Source organism: Malaya genurostris, chromosome 2, assembly GCF_030247185.1.
Source record: "Malaya genurostris strain Urasoe2022 chromosome 2, Malgen_1.1, whole genome shotgun sequence".
NCBI lineage: Eukaryota > Metazoa > Arthropoda > Insecta > Diptera > Culicidae > Malaya > Malaya genurostris.
In genome coordinates this window covers 323214985-323232323 of record NC_080571.1, presented here as the reverse complement: position 1 = coordinate 323232323, position 17339 = coordinate 323214985, and the positions used below count along the sequence as shown (strand labels likewise).

The 17339-nt window shown below is 37.1% G+C and overlaps 1 protein-coding gene across 19 annotated transcripts in view; it reads right to left on the bottom strand.

The window, feature by feature from the left end:
• LOC131431358 (uncharacterized) overlaps nt 1-17339 on the bottom strand; it is a 142401-nt gene that overhangs the window by 30201 nt on the left and 94861 nt on the right. For all 19 annotated transcript variants that reach the window (XM_058597033.1, XM_058597034.1, XM_058597027.1 and 16 more), the window contains 2 exons: nt 16438-16671; nt 2091-2419 (listed from right to left, as the gene is read on the bottom strand). In XM_058597033.1, coding sequence (XP_058453016.1) covers nt 2091-2419; nt 16438-16671 — 563 coding nt within the window. The remainder of the gene's footprint in view (nt 1-2090; nt 2420-16437; nt 16672-17339) is intronic.

The following is a 17339-nucleotide window of genomic DNA, read 5'->3' as shown; positions in this document are numbered from 1 at the left end:
TTCAGACTTAGATTCCACACGGTAATACCTATCCAACAAGCCATAGATTGTTAAAATCCGTCCATTTTTAACGGAGATATCGAAATTTTTCTGTAAGCGACTTTTCCCCCTATTCCAGCAGTAGGAGTTTTGAGCGCTGTATGACAAAGAAATGCTTGGGAGCAACGGAAAACACGATTTTTTATACTGTTACATACAATTGTTTCTAAGAACCAAAAGGATTGTGTACAGCATTCTTTTTCATGACATTTAGCCTCGGACCGATTTTGGCACGGCTCGTTTTTGGCAACATAATCGTTCGAATATGACATATATAAACCAGATGATGGCAGAATTTTTTTAAATTATTTTGTTTTAAACTACTTACAGCAATAAATGCTGGAACAACATAACATCCATATACCATTCGAATCAGTTCGTCGAGATCAGCAAATGCGTGTGTGACAAATAACTTGAATTAATTTTCTCGGAAAATTTCTTTTCTACAAATTCAGATTCATACGAAAAGTCGTATGCTCCCAAACAAAGTTCCTGCATTATGTTTGGTTCCGACCTCTGGTTTCGGAACTACAGAATGATATGTGAAACGAAATCAAAATTGTGTAACTCATTTTTCTTGAAGATGGCTGAACCGATCTAAGATGCAAATGAAATCTAAGAATCATCTAAGATTCAAATGAAAAGTTTCAAAGTTCTATAAAACATCTTGCTTTTCAGTCAGATCCAACTTCCGGTTTCGGGGATTGTATAAAAATGTCTATTCCACATAATTTAATCAGGTTTATCGGGTTAGCAGATTTGGATAGTCGATAAAAAAATTAACTTTTTTCAGTTTCAGTGGTATTCAGTTGTCGATCAGAAGGCACCTAAAAATTTAATTCGTGCTATAATCTCTCAAAGATGTCTTAACTGATTTTCAAATGTTTTGAAACAAATGTAAAGTGTACAGCTACTCAGGTGAATTTATCTGACTTCGGCCATACCGCTTTTAGAATTCCGGTTCCAGTATAAAATCGTTTCTCAAAGCTCAATCGTTTTCTCAAAAAAAGCCTAATCAAATTTCAGAAACAAAAATTTTAATTAAAACAAACTTATATACAAAAATTAATTATTTTATCCAATTATGACTTCCGGTTCTCGAATTACATGATGATGAATTTTTAAAATTCAAACCGATATAGAAGATGACAATCCCGAAAAGCTTCAAAGTTGAACTCAAAACTGTTGTAATTTATTCGTCATATGGCCATACGAATCGGTTTGGGTTATGCTGGTTCCTGAATACCGGCTCTGGAAGTACCTTAAATTACCGTAAACTCTAGAGTGGAACTTACATATCATGGCATGTTTAATCGATTATCACACTTCTAGATTCAAATTCGATCCGATTTGCAGTTTCGACATTACAGAGTAATGAGTGATTAAAATCTCAAATTGTCGCCTAAAACGAGGGTCATTAAAATAATGTCATGAAAACTTAAACACCGAAGAATATTCATGCAAAAAACACATGCGGATTGATAAAAATAGGTATCATCTCACTGCTAGGTGGATTAAACACGTTTTTCTAACAAGAACGACAGTTTCCTATCCATAAATTCACTGTTTTCACAAGCATAAAACAAGAACCAGTATGAACTTGCACTCTGTTCAGTTCGATAATGCCGTAGAGAAGGTTGCTGCACATCAGCAAGTGCGGGATTATTTCTTGCACCGTTCTCCTCGCACAAGAGACAAAGATAATCATAGGAATTCCGTTGAATAAAGCCCCCTCATTAAACAAGAATCGGTATCGAATTAATTTGCACTTTGTACGGTGCGGTTAGTAATGCACATCAGCAACTGAACCGTTTGTGGATTTGTTTTGTGCGCCGTTCACTTCACACGAGGAACATTTTCATCGAAATTTTGCTGTTTCTACATATTCAATAAAAATGCAGGAACACACAAAACTGCTGCCTTAATATTCAAAACAATTGTTAGGAGTGATTTCGACAACAGTTCCTTGTAGTTTTTGTTAGTTTATGGACTATTCCTTGTAGTTTTTGTTAGTTTATGACCTTATTACACACAGCATCTTGCAAACCTACCTTATAGGAAGAGGAATTCACTCCGCCAGCCCCTCCACTGCTGCTGGCGTTACTACTGTTACTGTTACTGCTGCGATCGCGCTTTTTCCCCTTCCCAGCACCACCGCCTTTTCCATTTGATCCACCAACACCGCCGCCTCCCGTGGCACCACCAGAACCACCGGCGCCAGCACCTGCCCCGGCTGCCCCCATTGCGCCGAGACTTCCCAAACCACCGGGAAATGCACCGCTCAGATCAGCACCATGCGGAAACTGCAACTGCGACATGCCGGATGCTTGCAGCCGGGCGAAGTAGTCCTGTGCCGCCAGTTGGGCCATAGACCACCAACCTGAAATTGAAAAATAAGGGAAAAAGGTTTAGTGTGTGTAAATAAGTTTTATGAACAAAATATTTCAATTGATTAGCATATGAAGATAAAAGTTTTACTACACTCAAGTAAATTTTTACACCTTCTTAGGCTGTGGAAAATTGTCTCGAAGGATTTTAACTTTTGGTTGAAATTTGTTATTCCGATAGGTATTTTTTATCGAGTAGTTAAGTTTGACTAAAATTACTACCCACTTCCACATTTAACAGATGGTAGCTAATATGGATTTATTTTTCAATGAAAACATAATGATAACAAGCAGTATAAAAATTGCAATACAGAGAGCACAAAAAAGGAGTTCTCTTTTCCTCATTTTTGATCTATTACAATTTACAAACTCTACTAGTTCCGGATCTCATCAATCTTATATAAACCGATAATAAGACGTAAAGTTCAACTCTTCTGTGAGTGACAATTTTTCAAAGTACACTGAGTTTTTTTTTATCGCGGATTTCCGAAATTCGAAAAGCGTCGAGATCTGGTGTCATCCTTATTTTTTTTGCAAATCAACTCTCAGACATTTAGAAATAATTTTTTTGTACCGAATAAATATTTTTCTAGATTACACTAGATCTCGACATTTCATGCATTTCTAAAACATACGGAATCAAACAAATTTTCGACTTCGGAAATCTCAAAGTTCCAATGTCGATTTTTTTCAAACAAACATTTTTCGAGATAAAAGCAGATCTTTGGAGACATTTGACAACAAATTTTTTTCTATAGTTTTTCGGTTTTATTTTACACAGATTTCCAAAGTTACTCGTTTTTTTTCGACGCGGATTTCCGAAGTTACATGTTTTTTGTGCGGTACGTTTCCTCCGCGTAGAAAAAGACTTCAGTGTATACTCGCAGAAGAAATGTATAAAAATATTATAGAGTACGTGCTCTTCGCATAAATTTTTAAACTAATCCAAAAATAACAACCTAATGGTAATCCGATGCTGACGAAACAGATAACATCTGATTAGACATTGAACTTCCGTGAAATTTGAACAAGTGTTCCTCACAAAAAAGTTAACCTTTATGTCTGTTTAGCGGTTTAGGTTGAACTGATAAATCGCGATAGCAGTTCATTATAAACAGCTAGCGCACAGATGAGTAGAAGGCAAAGCCTGAATAAATAACAATAAAGTCTTGAATATTATAAAAATCGTAGTACTTTCGATGTGAAAAATATGCCATCTAAAAAAAAAAGAATCAGAATCAGAACTAGATGGCTCAGTAGCGTCTCATATCATGTCAATTTTATGGGTGCGCAGAGCTGCTTTTTTGGAGCGCACGAATTTGACATTTCTCTGCCCTACTTCTATGTACGACATTCGATGCGGACTCGTCTGATGGCACCATGCTCGCTAAAAAGGATGTTGCCAATGATTTGGTCGTCAAATGTGAGAGCTGGATAACTTGTTAATATGATGTCAGACAAGGATGCCACGTTTTTTTTTTAAATCGAACCAAAAATCAGTCTCAGCAAAAAAAAGGTACTGCCAATTTTAATCGTTCTGTAGGAATAATTTGAAAACTTTTAGGGGCTCATTGCTAGTCTTTGATTGATTCCAGAAATTTGTGAAAATCTGTGTCATTTTTAAAATCTATGTAGCATATTCAGAACCTGTGAAACTCAGATTAATCAGATGATGGTGTACACACATGTTCTCACAGAGCCAAACGTGACAGAGAGAACAACAAATCTCAAAGCTGAGCTGAGTAATTCTCTCTCTTCTTGAACCTGTGCAGCAACTCATGTGTACGGAAAAGACACTAACACAGCGACAAGAGATACTTGAAATTTTAAGTTGGATGTATATAAGATGTGCAGTGCACGAGGTGCACATAAGGACGAGACGCCACTGAACTGGCTCATATGGCACGTTCCCTTAGTTATTTGGAGATTTGTGCCTAATTCGTCAGGACCTAAAATAATCCTTCACTTAACCTAACTTTTAATCAATACCCAACGAAAGACATATTGGGAATCGCTAGATAATAAGATGGGATTGTGATAAAGAAAATGTTCTCTTCAGAGACAGGACTCGAACTTGTCATCCTTCTCCAATCACTGAAATTTTTCTACCATTTAACTATGCGATTGAAATACGTCTCACATGTGATTGAGATGCGATTCACATTAACCTTACTCATATGGCCGTATATCGCAAGCAAGCATTTACAAGCAATTTTTGATACATTATCTTTCCAATTGTTTACCCATTAGAGATATATGACAGAATAGCAGGGCAGGACAAAGGCAGTCGCCTAGGAGTAGGCAGTCGCCTAGGGCACCAATATCAATGTGGCACCGGAATTTTGAAAATTGGAAAACGTTTTTGCCTTTCTCATATAGAAAGGCTATACAATCACTGTGAAAATCGACTTTTTAACCGAGGCCCGGAGGGCCGAATGTCATATACCATTCGACTCAGCTCGACGAACTGAGCAAATGTCTGTGTGTGTGTGTGTGTGTGTGTGTGTGTGTGTGTGTGTGTCCGTTCGTGTGTGTGTGTGTGTGTGTGTGTGTGTGTGTGTATGTAACAAAAATATGCACTCACTTTTCTCAGAGATGGCCAAACCGATTTTCACAAACAAAGATTCAAATGAAAGGTCTCATAGTTCCATAGCCTGCTATTGAATTTCATTCCGATCCGACTTCCGGTTCCGGAGATATAGGATGATATGTACCAAAAAAGTGAAAAAAATATGCACTCACTTTTCTCAGAGATGGCTGAACCGATTTTCACAAACTAAGATTCAAATAAAAGGTATTATGGTCCCATAGCTTGCTATTGAATTTCGTTTGAATGTGACTTCCGGTTCCGGAGTAATATGTGAAAATTTGAGAAAAAGTTTACACTCTATTATCTCTGGAACAACTCAACCGATTTTCGCAAACTTAGACTCAAATGAAAGGTTTTATAATACCCTAAAAATTTGTGGAACATTTTATCTGGATCCGACTTCCGGTTCCGGAACTAAAGCGTGATAAGTGGAAAATTACCAATTTTATTAGTATTTTTCCACGAACGATGGTTAAAAACAGGTACAAATCCCACAAAACTGTCTGATAAATTCTTCTGATAAATTCTTCTAGTTTGTGGGCATGAAAACTTAATTCGGCACTACTGGTCCCCTCTTTTCCTGTTCCGAGAGCACCGAAAGTGGAGAAGAAGAACTCCTAAAACTAAATTCACTTCGATTTCTCTGCGATGCTTGAACCGATTTTCACAAATCTTGATTTGAATTAAAGTTCATACTGTCTTTAAACCTACTGAGAAATTTCATCCGGTTCCGCAGTTACAGGACGATGAGTGTCAAAGTTTTCAAATCGCCATATAGAGTGACAATATGTACAACACCGAAAGAAGAAGAAAACACAAAACGAACAAGGCGTGCTTTTTTCTATTTCGTACACGTTGTGTAGTGATGTCAATAATAATAATAACAATCCTACTACATGTTTCATGCTGTTTAGCACGCAGTAGTAACAGAAACGCATCATTACACCACTAGGTGGATTAAAATAGGTTTTTTCTAAAAATTTTATGATTGTGGAGTGTGAAATGAACGATTTTGGCAAACGGAATTTCTAACGCGTGGAAGATGGACATTAAGAATTCAAACAATAATGATTCATTTGTATGATTTAAGACCCTTTGCGCCACGATTGGCGGTTCAATGCATACGGCGCTGATCTTACATACCAGTTGTCGTATGTTCGAGCCCCGACCTGAAAGGATTCTTAGTGTCAGTAGAATAGTAGTACCAGCCATGCAATGATTATGTACGCTATGAATCGGCTGCGAAGTCTGTTGAAACCGATAGGTCAAAATCCACGAAAGAAATGTAATGCCAAGACTTTGCTTGGTCGTTGCAGATTCAACCGATAATCCTAACAGCTGCTACAATTTTCCGAAAATATGCTTGCGAGAAACTCTTGTTAGCTTTTGAAACTGAAGTCAAATAAAAAAGCGGAAAATTGAAACGCTACGGAATGACATAAAACTGATTTCATTTGTTATTGCTGTTGTAGCTTGATCCCAGGAGACAAACATATTACCCATAGTGAGATTCCAGTATTGAAATTGTATTTAGTGAAACATGTAATTAAATGGAGTTCAGGTTTTTGTGAGTTGCCTTATGAAAATGAAAATTTACAACTTATTTCATCAACTCGCATTTGTTGAGAAGAAAATGATTCACAGAGCATATACAAGAAAGTTTTAGCTTTTACACAGAATTTTATGATGATTCATGCTAAAAAACTTTTCAAACATGATTAATTTTCAAAACATCTTTGTCTTCTTGGTTTAACATAATTTTATTGTGATCAAGAAATAATACTAATGGGGTTCGATCTCAACCCGCACATAGGGGCCAGAAAGCTTTTCTAGTCCGAAGAGGCAAATGACCTTAAGGTTTAAATTATAATAAAAAAATATATTAAGTTTACTGTAATTTTATTTAAATAAAGTACAATGAAGTATTACACCACAACGATTTTATGATTTATACCTGTTTAACAAGAAAAGTTGAAAAAGTATTTCAGTATGATTAAGGGGTTAGTTTTTAGTATTTTTTACGCTTCGTCTTTGACTTATCAGTGCAGTGCAGTTCAAATTGAACTGCTTAATGCTAAACTCGGCAGTTCAATTTGAACCGCTAAGCAAACGTAACCCCTAAATGACCATCGGCTAGAAAAAGTCGAAAACACGTTTTCGTTCGGCACATCAGCAAAGACATTGCACTCCGTTGCTAAATAAAAAGTGTTTTGCAAATTGCAGAAACTTTACGTCTGCTTAGCGATTTAAATTGAGCTGCCGAGTTAAGCATTAAGCCGTTCAATTTGAACTGCTTCGCACTGATGAGTCGAAGACGAAACTTAAAAAATATTATTGCAGTATCTTGTTTCCTCCAAAGGATGCATCCGAAGTGGTAACCCTAGTAACGACGTACCTAACTTAAGCAGGTTAGTCTACGGATCTAACCGATAATTTGCTTTGCATTAAATGTTATAAATTCAATTTCTACTGTAACAAATAAAAATAGGTACTGATCATGCAAATCAATACAATTTTCATTGCTTAACTTTCTAAATAAGAAGAGCAAAGCAAGAAACAGGAATCGATTACTATCATCATAAAAAATATACGAGATAAGTGGTATGAGATATGACACAATGTAAAACGTTCAAATGTCCATTCAAAAGTCCATTCAAAAGGTGCAATCTGTTTACAAACATCGGTAGTACATTCATAAACTTGTACGAATCATTGTTTATTTTTAGCGCAACCCTCAAAACTGTTTGACAACATTTTTTTTCTCTCGGTGTAAGTATCACTAATACACGGGCGATATAAGCGGCACGTACACAAAGAACAAGGCGACCCGATACGTTGCATTCTCAATTTCATAGACGCGCAGTGCAATAAGGCGGCATTACCAACACTCTAGTAAAGTAGTGCATTTGATTTTGCGGTGTCGAACAGAAGTAGCATCATCTGTCAGCGGTACGGAGGATTGGTGAGTGAAAAACATCGAATGCTCTCCCTCTCTCAGTGTGCAATTTCAAAGTAGTATTTGTTAAACGATGGCCAGCTGTTGTATTTGTCACAACATACGCGGATTGTGAAATGAGAGAAACATGCGTAAGAGAGCTATGCTGAACTCTCGTTTCGGTAGAATTAAGGTCGTATTTGTGCAATGTTTTCAAATGCATCACTACCGTAATGTAGTTGTGTGGAGAAGTTGTAAAATTGCATTGACTGTGTGGGAATGAGTGTAAACCGGTTCGATGAACCACTGATGACTGTGTGTATGTCAAAATCTCAATAGCTGTTAAATAAAGCGTGGGTGACTGAGTGAGTGCTTTGAGTGTCAAGGGTGATATTCAGTTCCATTAATGAATCTTACCCATGAACTTTTAGGTATTGCATACAAATCATGATGATGATGAATGGCAAATGGCATATGCTTGTATTCACATATATACTCGTTACATATCTGATTTGAAATGAGTGCGTAACGAACGATAAAACATGGGCCGAACTCTTGAAGCAGAAACTCAACTACGATTATAGTTAAATATTCAACTATGTAGAGCATATTATACTTGTTGGATGTATATAGATCTTTTCAGTCTTGTCTACGTGTGTAACAACCAGTAAATACACAAATATTTCTATACACAGCTGTTTGAATTGTGGCTTACACAAAAAAACACGACGTTATCAAAGTCAGAATCCACAATGAATGAAACCGGCTTTTGCTATTGACGGCTCAGTTATTGCTGTTGTTGTTATTCCTTTGATGGTGATGATGATGATGGTGGTGGTGGTGGTGGTGGTGGTGGTGGTGGCGATGTTTGTAGAGGTTGTGATACATAGATTTCCTTTTCAGCACGCGGCCAAATTCACCAACGCATATAACGTGATTGAGCGTATCATACGTATACATATGTACATGGAAACATTATTTGAACATCAAACCGGCTTGAAGCCGATATTTAAAGTGGCAGTAGAAATTCAGACAACCTTGAACTTGGTACGGGCTGGGCGATCGGTGGAAATCAATGATAGCAGAAGAAAGTAGAATTGTTAAAAAGGACGATGGTTGCGTATCAATTTTCCTAGACGAATGTTAACCTAGTGAGACTGAGTATGACCTAATTATGCTATGTGCCATTACTTTGTTGCATGTGTTTAAAATACAGAAGAAAACAGATCCTCACAAATGAATTGTTGCAGTAAATATAAACAAAATGCAACACGTTTTCTGATTGCGAATTGCATTGGATGAAAGTGAAATTGATTCCACTTAACAAATATATGATGAAGCTTATCAGTCAAAACGGAGGTTTAGCTTTGCAAAAAAAACAGGTATATCACTGTTCCGAGAAGAGATAATCTATTTGAAAAGAAGCTCAACCAGTAATGTGATTAGAAACTAGAAATTCTTTTTCTAATAAATGAGATAACGCTATCGATAGTACTTATGACAGGTCCATATGCCATGATACTTCCACGATTGTTCTTCGAATATATCTCTAATTGCTGGTCTCATCAATGTTATATTTCACTTCTCTCGTTCTAGCACTTGGATATACCTTCTCGATTACTTAAATAACCAATGTTGGATATAATTTTCATTAGCTGTAGTTCTACATAATTCAAACGATTGGCTATTTTAATCTCCTAAACTAAGTTATTATAGTCAAAAATCCACAATTGCGTATATCCTGCCATACCAAGTATTTTTTTTTAATAAAAATATAGACCAATTATTAAGATAAGATAAAATAAATGAAAGTATTTTCTAACACCTCAATTTCACTAATCGAGACATAATCACATGATATTTGAAATTACTTTCCAAGGATTCCTGAAACCCGTTTAAATAAAATTAAATCATAATTTGATCTGTTGAGCCAGGCTATTATTTTACTTTCTCTATAGAAAGGATGTGGATTTGATGGGAAACCTGACATTTGATCAGACACCTCTAGTATTGTCTGTGTGAATACCATTCCACGCTATTCGCTAAATTTTCGCGTAGATAACTGAACAGATTTTAACCATCTCCGTTATTAATATAAGTGAAGCTTGTTTGAAAGCTACTATTTGGCCATCGATCAAGTTCGGAATGCTCACACATCCATTAAAAAAATCTGCTTCTAAATACCTTGACTTTACTTTGGTTTAAGCAAAAAACATATTTATATCAGCAGCGATTCCGCGACTTTGTGTAACGTTTACGTTCCATCTTATCAATTCTGCGAAATTTTTCTTTACAATTTGAGCTATTCATTAGACATCGAGCGACACGAAACGTTTTTTTACTTTTTCTATTCCATTAATATCAGATTACTTTCGGTAAGTGGTTTCTCCATAGTGGCTTATTTGATAGAGCAGTTTCTCGGAATGGATATTTCATTCTTTCGTTTTCAGTCTGCTATCATTGATTAATGAGAACGTTAAGCTAAGTTAATAACGAATTGACGTCATAACGAATGAAACGAAATAATTAAATTTTGGCTCTGTGAATTTATACACCGAACATATTGCTCTTGTATAAAAATGTGTATTTCCTACGAAAAATAAAAATGATAACTCTTTGATGATATATAAAAGATCAGGAAACCAATCAGAAAGTATATGTAGTTAATCACCAATTGGACAAAGTAAAGCCTCGAAATTACATTCCTTTTGAAAAATTTGACCTTCATAGCGATAGTACTATTGCATGGCTGGTGCTACGATCCCATTGACACTAAGAATCCTTCCAGATCGGGACTCTAACATATGACAACTGGCTTGTAATACCAGCGACCTATGCATTGAACCACCACCAATGGGCGCTACTTCATATTAAGGGGGAGATAATACTTGATAAGTAATATTCATACTAAGTATGATTACGAAAATGTACATGAAAATACTGATAGTTTTATTGCGTGATACCAAATGATGAAAGATACGTCAAGACAGTCATTAAACAATTCCTGCAGCGACGTTCTATACAGCAATTGGAAGAAGAGAGATGACAGAGATTCTCGAACACGTACATCTGTCAAAGTTGGCAAAAAATATTTTGTAATGGCAGTGGCGTCCCGTCCTTATGTGCACCTCGTGCACTGCACAACCGGTCAAATTGAAAAAATAAAAAAAATAACTGCATCTCTATTCCTCCGTACACATGAGTTACTGCACGAATTCATATACAGACGGAATAACTCAGTTAGCTCTGAGATTTGTTGCTCTCGGTCAAGTTTGAATCCGTGAGAACTTGTTTGCACGCCTTCAAGAGAGGCTTCAGTGGCTTATGTTTATGGCAGTTAAAAACAAATTACTGTTTCAGTTGCAACGTCGAAGCGATTTTTTGATTAAGTTTTTGACAGAGTTGCTCGACGTGCAGAGTGCCAGAGTTAACAAAAAAAAAAATCCCATCCAAAAGTATATCGTTATTTCATTGTATTGAAAAAGACAATCGAGTAGCCATTCCTCGATCTTTAGTTTTCACTTAAAACGAACTGTTACATCATATGTCATACCACATAATCAGCACACAACCCGTAAAATTTGTCACGAGACGCCAATGTCGTATGGTAGACCATCAAGTGGTTTGAATAGCAACTTTAACATCGCAACAGAGACCATTTTGAATAGCAGCTCTCAGTTAAAGCAGAGGCCAAATAAACGAATAATGATAATAAACTAATATTTTGATTATGAGTTATCTTCTCACCCCAAAATATGATCTCCGACAAAATAGAATCACCATTTTTTTCTCGAAACATGATTGAAGAGTCGAGGTTACAATAATATGAAAAACTGAATATCGATGAGATCCTACATTGGACATGTGGTATGATAGGGCCTGGGAAAAACGAAAAAAAGGTTTTGCAAACGCCAATGAGGTATCAGGAGCCAGAACTAATTGGCTCAAGGGGCACGTTCCCTTAGTTGTTTGGAGATTTGTGCCCTGCCGTAGCTTATCGTCAATTTTCTGAGAGGAAGGGAAGGTTAAACGGAACATGGAAGAAAATTGTGAAGTGGGTGAGGTGGAAAAACAGCACAAAACATAAAGAAACAAATCGTTCTGAATCCCCGAAAGGATATTAAACGATCTGCAGGTGCCGAAAAGCACAGTTAATAAAACCTCCAACCCCCGAGAGGATTTAGAGATTTTACAAAAGCGACACCATTCTGCATTTCCGGAAGAATGCAAAACGATTCGCAGTATGTACGAGCAGAAGTAAATTCGGCACCCCATAAAGGACGCCAAACAATCTGCTAAAACCTATTCAAGGTCAATAGAGAAAAGAATTCATTCACTCCAGGAAGAACGGTAAACTCTTCTGACTATAGCTCCTTACCATATTGGGTGAGAAGCGATAGAATATCCTTTAATTTTAGTTCCACATACACAGACTCAACCATATATATAGAACCAAAAACCCGGATACGTAGTTGCGTCAATGCGGGATAAAGAAAGTATGGATGCAACCAAAAACCGCTGCCATTTCGCAATGGTTCAGAATCTGTCAATTTTTATGGCTGTGTCCTATTATTTACACTCTTCTCTAACCACTTAAACAGTTGTTTATTCGTTTTCATTAGTTTGTTTCGAAATGCGTGGACTTTCAGCATAACAACGTCGAAAAATTGTGTACAAATGGTGCACAGAACACGGACTGTCACTGAGAAAGATAGCAAAAATGGAAGGAGTAAGTGAAAAAGCCGTGCGAAATGCAATCAGGAAGTTCGGTGAGGATAACACCTTCGAAGATAAACCGAAAACAGGTCGAAAAAAAGGTCCTGCTAACCCTGAGTTGGATAAACGTATACTGAAGGCGTTCGAGCAAAAGAAGGAGGTTTCAGTTCGGGATGTGGCCTAAAAAGTGGGCACTTCGAAATCAAATGTTCTTCGTGCTAAAGAACGTTTGAATCTTCGAACCTATAAGAAGCAGAAACAACCAAAACGTAGTCCGAAACAAGAAGCATCGATCAGGCCGAGGATTCGAAAGCTGTACAATATGATTCTTGCTGGAAATTTGAACTGCATAATCATGGACGACGAAACCTACGTAAAACTCGATTACAAATCCTTGCCGGGATCACAATATTATACGGTGCGAGAAGGGCAAGTTTTAAACCAGTCCGAGACATCGATTGAAGTCGAAAAATTTGGTAACAAAGCTATGGTCTGGCAAGCAATTTGTAGCTGCGGTAAGATTTCGAAACCCTTCGTCACCACTGCTTCAATGAACAGCGAAATATACATCAAGGAATGTTTACAAAAACGACTTCTATCCATGATTCGAAGCCACAAGGATCCTGTTGACTTCTGGCCAGATCTTGCTTCTTGCCACTACTCAAAATCAACGATAGAATGGTATACTACCAAAAATGTCACTTTCGTCCCAAAAGACATGAATCCATCAAATTGCCCCCAACTTCGACCAATTGAGGAATTTTGGGCATTAACGAAGGCACATCTTAGGAAAAATGTCTCGGCATCCGAAACCATTCAACAGTTCGAAAAAGATTGGAAAAAAGTGTCAAAACTTGTCGCCAAGAAGTCTGTAGGGAATTTAATGAGGAACGTTCGCAAGAAGGTGCGCCAGCTAGTCTACAATAGCTAAGTAGCAAATGTTGAGAATAATATTCTGTTGTTGTAGTCTAATATTATCAGTATATCGAATAAAATTTGAATATCTAACTCCTCATTATCAAAGGGTTGAAAATGATTCCCGGAAAGAAACTAGAGAGTATCGAATTTTGGAAGAAACACACTTCACGTGAAACGCATGTAGCGATCATGGTAAACATTAACACTCAAACGCTCGGGTAGGGATTTTCAACGAATTTATTTTTTCAAAAAATCATAACTCTTGATACCGTTGATTAATTTCGATGCGTCCAGTGTCAAACAAACCAGATTTTCTTCTAGTCCATGCTGACTCATACGGAACCGCAGCGGTCCAAAAACACCGGAGTTATTCCAGATCGCGTTGGGGTATGTCTGTTCTGCCGTTAGAAGAATGTTATGAAGGTGGCAAAAAGTAGTTGATCAAACAGCTCTAAGTAGAAAGTACTTTGAATTTACATCAAAAGCTCGAAAATATGCAGATCAACTAAACTGGAGTTCCCAAATTAGTTTTGAAAGTCTTGGGTCCTGAGTCCTGAGATGAAATGCCATGTCAAATTTCAAGCACAATTCTATGGGACCACAATCCGGATTTACCGGAACAATACATTGCATTTTATGAGCTCTAGTAATTCCTTCACATTTTATACAATTTCCGTATTAATCCCATACTTATATAAAATTTTATGTATCATAAACTTCTAACGGCAGAACAGACATACCCCAACGCGATCTGGAATAACTCCGGTGTTTTTGGACCGCTGCGGTTCCGTATGAGTCAGCATGGACTAGAAGAAAATCTGTTTTTTTTACACTGGACGCATGAAAATTGGTCGACGGTTTCAAGAGTTATGATTTTTTGAAAAAATAAATTCGATGAAAATCCCTACCCGAGCGTTTGAGTGTTAAAGAAAGAGAAGTTGTTGACAATGGTATGTAGAATTTCAATCATGAAATTACGAATTATGGTCATGATTTCATTACACGATGAAATATGTTGTTGCAAAAACTTTTTTATCATGATAGCAATGTCGGATCGCTCTACAAATACGATAAACTATCTTGTATATGTGGCAAATTAGCTGTTCTAATTTGAGTGTCTTCAAATTAGTTCGCACGTCACATGATACTTTACATTGTCGAATTGGTCCATGAATTTCAGTTCTTTTTCTTCGAAAGCTCTGTTTAAACGCATTAACGCAAGTTTCAAAAGTATTCCAATAGGGACAGATAACAAATGCAACAAAATCGAAATAATATTCTATCAGCAGTGATAAGCAATGCTAAACCCCGATAGTAAATTACGATGTGGAGTTTATCCTTCTTTTTCGACAGACTTAATTCTATTGCCACTAACTATTGCGTCGTTCTTAGTATCTTGCACATACAGTGTAGTGAACATGTCGAAAGTCAATGTCGAATGAGAGAGATCTACCGGAATAGACCTTCGAGAGGTGTACTATATAAATATACATGATTACTCCAGGGAGGTTGAAAGGTGGTGATTCCTATTATGAAAATCAGCTTTCGAAAACAAAAAATCAAAACTGGTGACATAATTCCATTGGTGTTACAAATCCATTCTCATTGTGGCTCGAACAAACGCAGACTGCTTTAAAAGTTCTAATTAAATACAAAAGCACTCAGCACTTCACCACGAAGGAATCAGTATTTATTTACAATTTCAATTATAATTGACCATTAACTTCATAAGAGTTAGTTAGATTGGACTCAACCACTTCATCAGTAATTAATGAGGCTATTCAGCAATGATTGCCTTATGTGTTTATGTGGATATTTACATCCGTAACCAATATTCATATCAATATCAACAATTAGCGTTCAAGCGTATCCGAACCGTAACAAAGCAACCGCAAGCTGTTGAATAACCTCTTGAGGCAATGTATAGGTGTAAAATAAAAATTAGCCCGGTTTAGTGCGGCACAAGGATTGAAGCTGATTATTATGCGATTATCGCACATTCATTTCCCCCACCATACACACACACCCCACAATTGCCCAGATCAAAATTCAATGGAGCGACAGCATTCATAATCTCAACCACTTTCAGCTCTCATGAAACCAGTAAACACGTCACCGTCCACCATCCCCGTTCCATCCAAGCAGTGTATGATTTCAACTTTTTTACTTCCACTTGGTCAGGGCACACATGGTACTAACAAAGCAAATTCATAAAACTTACGGGTGTACAAATAAACGCTTTAAAGCTACTAGGTGGTAGCTTTAAACAGAAGTACTCAATGACACACGAAACAGCAGCTTTCACTTTAATGTAGGCTTTCGTATTTAGTGACATACTTGCTCCTGGCATACAACTGCAATGACATGCATAAATTTATTACTATCATGACGGACTAACGATTACAACTTGTACAATTCAACGCTGAAATGTTGCCGGCAGCGTTTTTGTCGTGTCCACCGAAGAATGCAACAGGATGAGGATATATTTAACAGCGTACACCAAATTATTCATCCTTGCATACACAATATTCATCTCGTACAATTGCCTTTTCAGTTACTATTTAAAGCTGCTCATTACTCTGGAATGTACAGTTTGCTTGTACTGTACTTTAAAAAGTACGGCAAAACCAGCAATGGTCAATTGACTTGTCAAACTTGACAAACGCGCTTCCCATGTTCAGAATCAATTGTTGACGCTAAGAAGGGCTCCCGCAGAATCATCAATTGTGAAAGTTCCGGTGCACTGATTGCTGACATGTTGACGCGTAGTTTAACAAAAGCAAATGTGGAATGTTTCCCAACGGACAAGACGAGCGAATACATACAGTTAGAACAATCAATCAGATACTCACTGGAATGCAGACCGGCGAGGGAGGCTGCCTGCGAGGCGGCTACTGCCATCGTGTTCGGGTGCGAGTGAGACATCGAATAGCGATCCGAGCCACCCCCGGAGGCTGCGGCTGCTGCTGCAGCTGCTGCATTTGGCATTAGGCCTCCGAGTCCACCAGGCATTCCGAACTGGGAACCGAAGAGCTGATTCGAAGCTGCTGCTGCGGCCATCGCCGACGGGTCACGACCCCAGTAGGCTGTGGAAGAGAGAAATAATCCGTAATTAAAATCAAGTTATGGAAACACTAAAAATATATCTTCATTCAGTTAATTATATCTTTCTCATAAAATCACAACGAGCTCCATAAATGAATACCTTCAGATTCAATAGTATTCGACCTCACCACAAGTGCTTCCATTTAAAACGGAATTCGTGCAATTCAATTCAACCAAATCAACATAATATTTGTTTTAACACATATCTAAAACCAAAAAAATAAATCATATGCGAAGAGAATTCAAGGATTCAATTCCATATGATCATAAAACCATCCATTTAAACCCATTTTTGTGAAAATCGATCAAGTTTTCTCATAGGAAATAAAAGACACTTCATTTCAATTTTTAAACACGAAACTAGAAGTTTTATTCAGATAAAATTTAAGACTTTTCCATGGAACCGCAAGACCTTCATTCATCTAAAATCGGTTCTACCATCAAGACGAAAATACATTTGGCTGATAGCTAACCTGGAGAGTACGATGCTCAATTAAAAAAGCCCTTTTTAATACACCTAGTGATGTGATAAAATCTTTCTCTTGCCATTTAAGTAGTCTCATTTTTGTGAACTTATCAAACAATCTAATAAAAGCTTTCAGCTTTCAAATGAGCCTAAGTCTTTCGAAATCGATTCTTTTATCTCCGA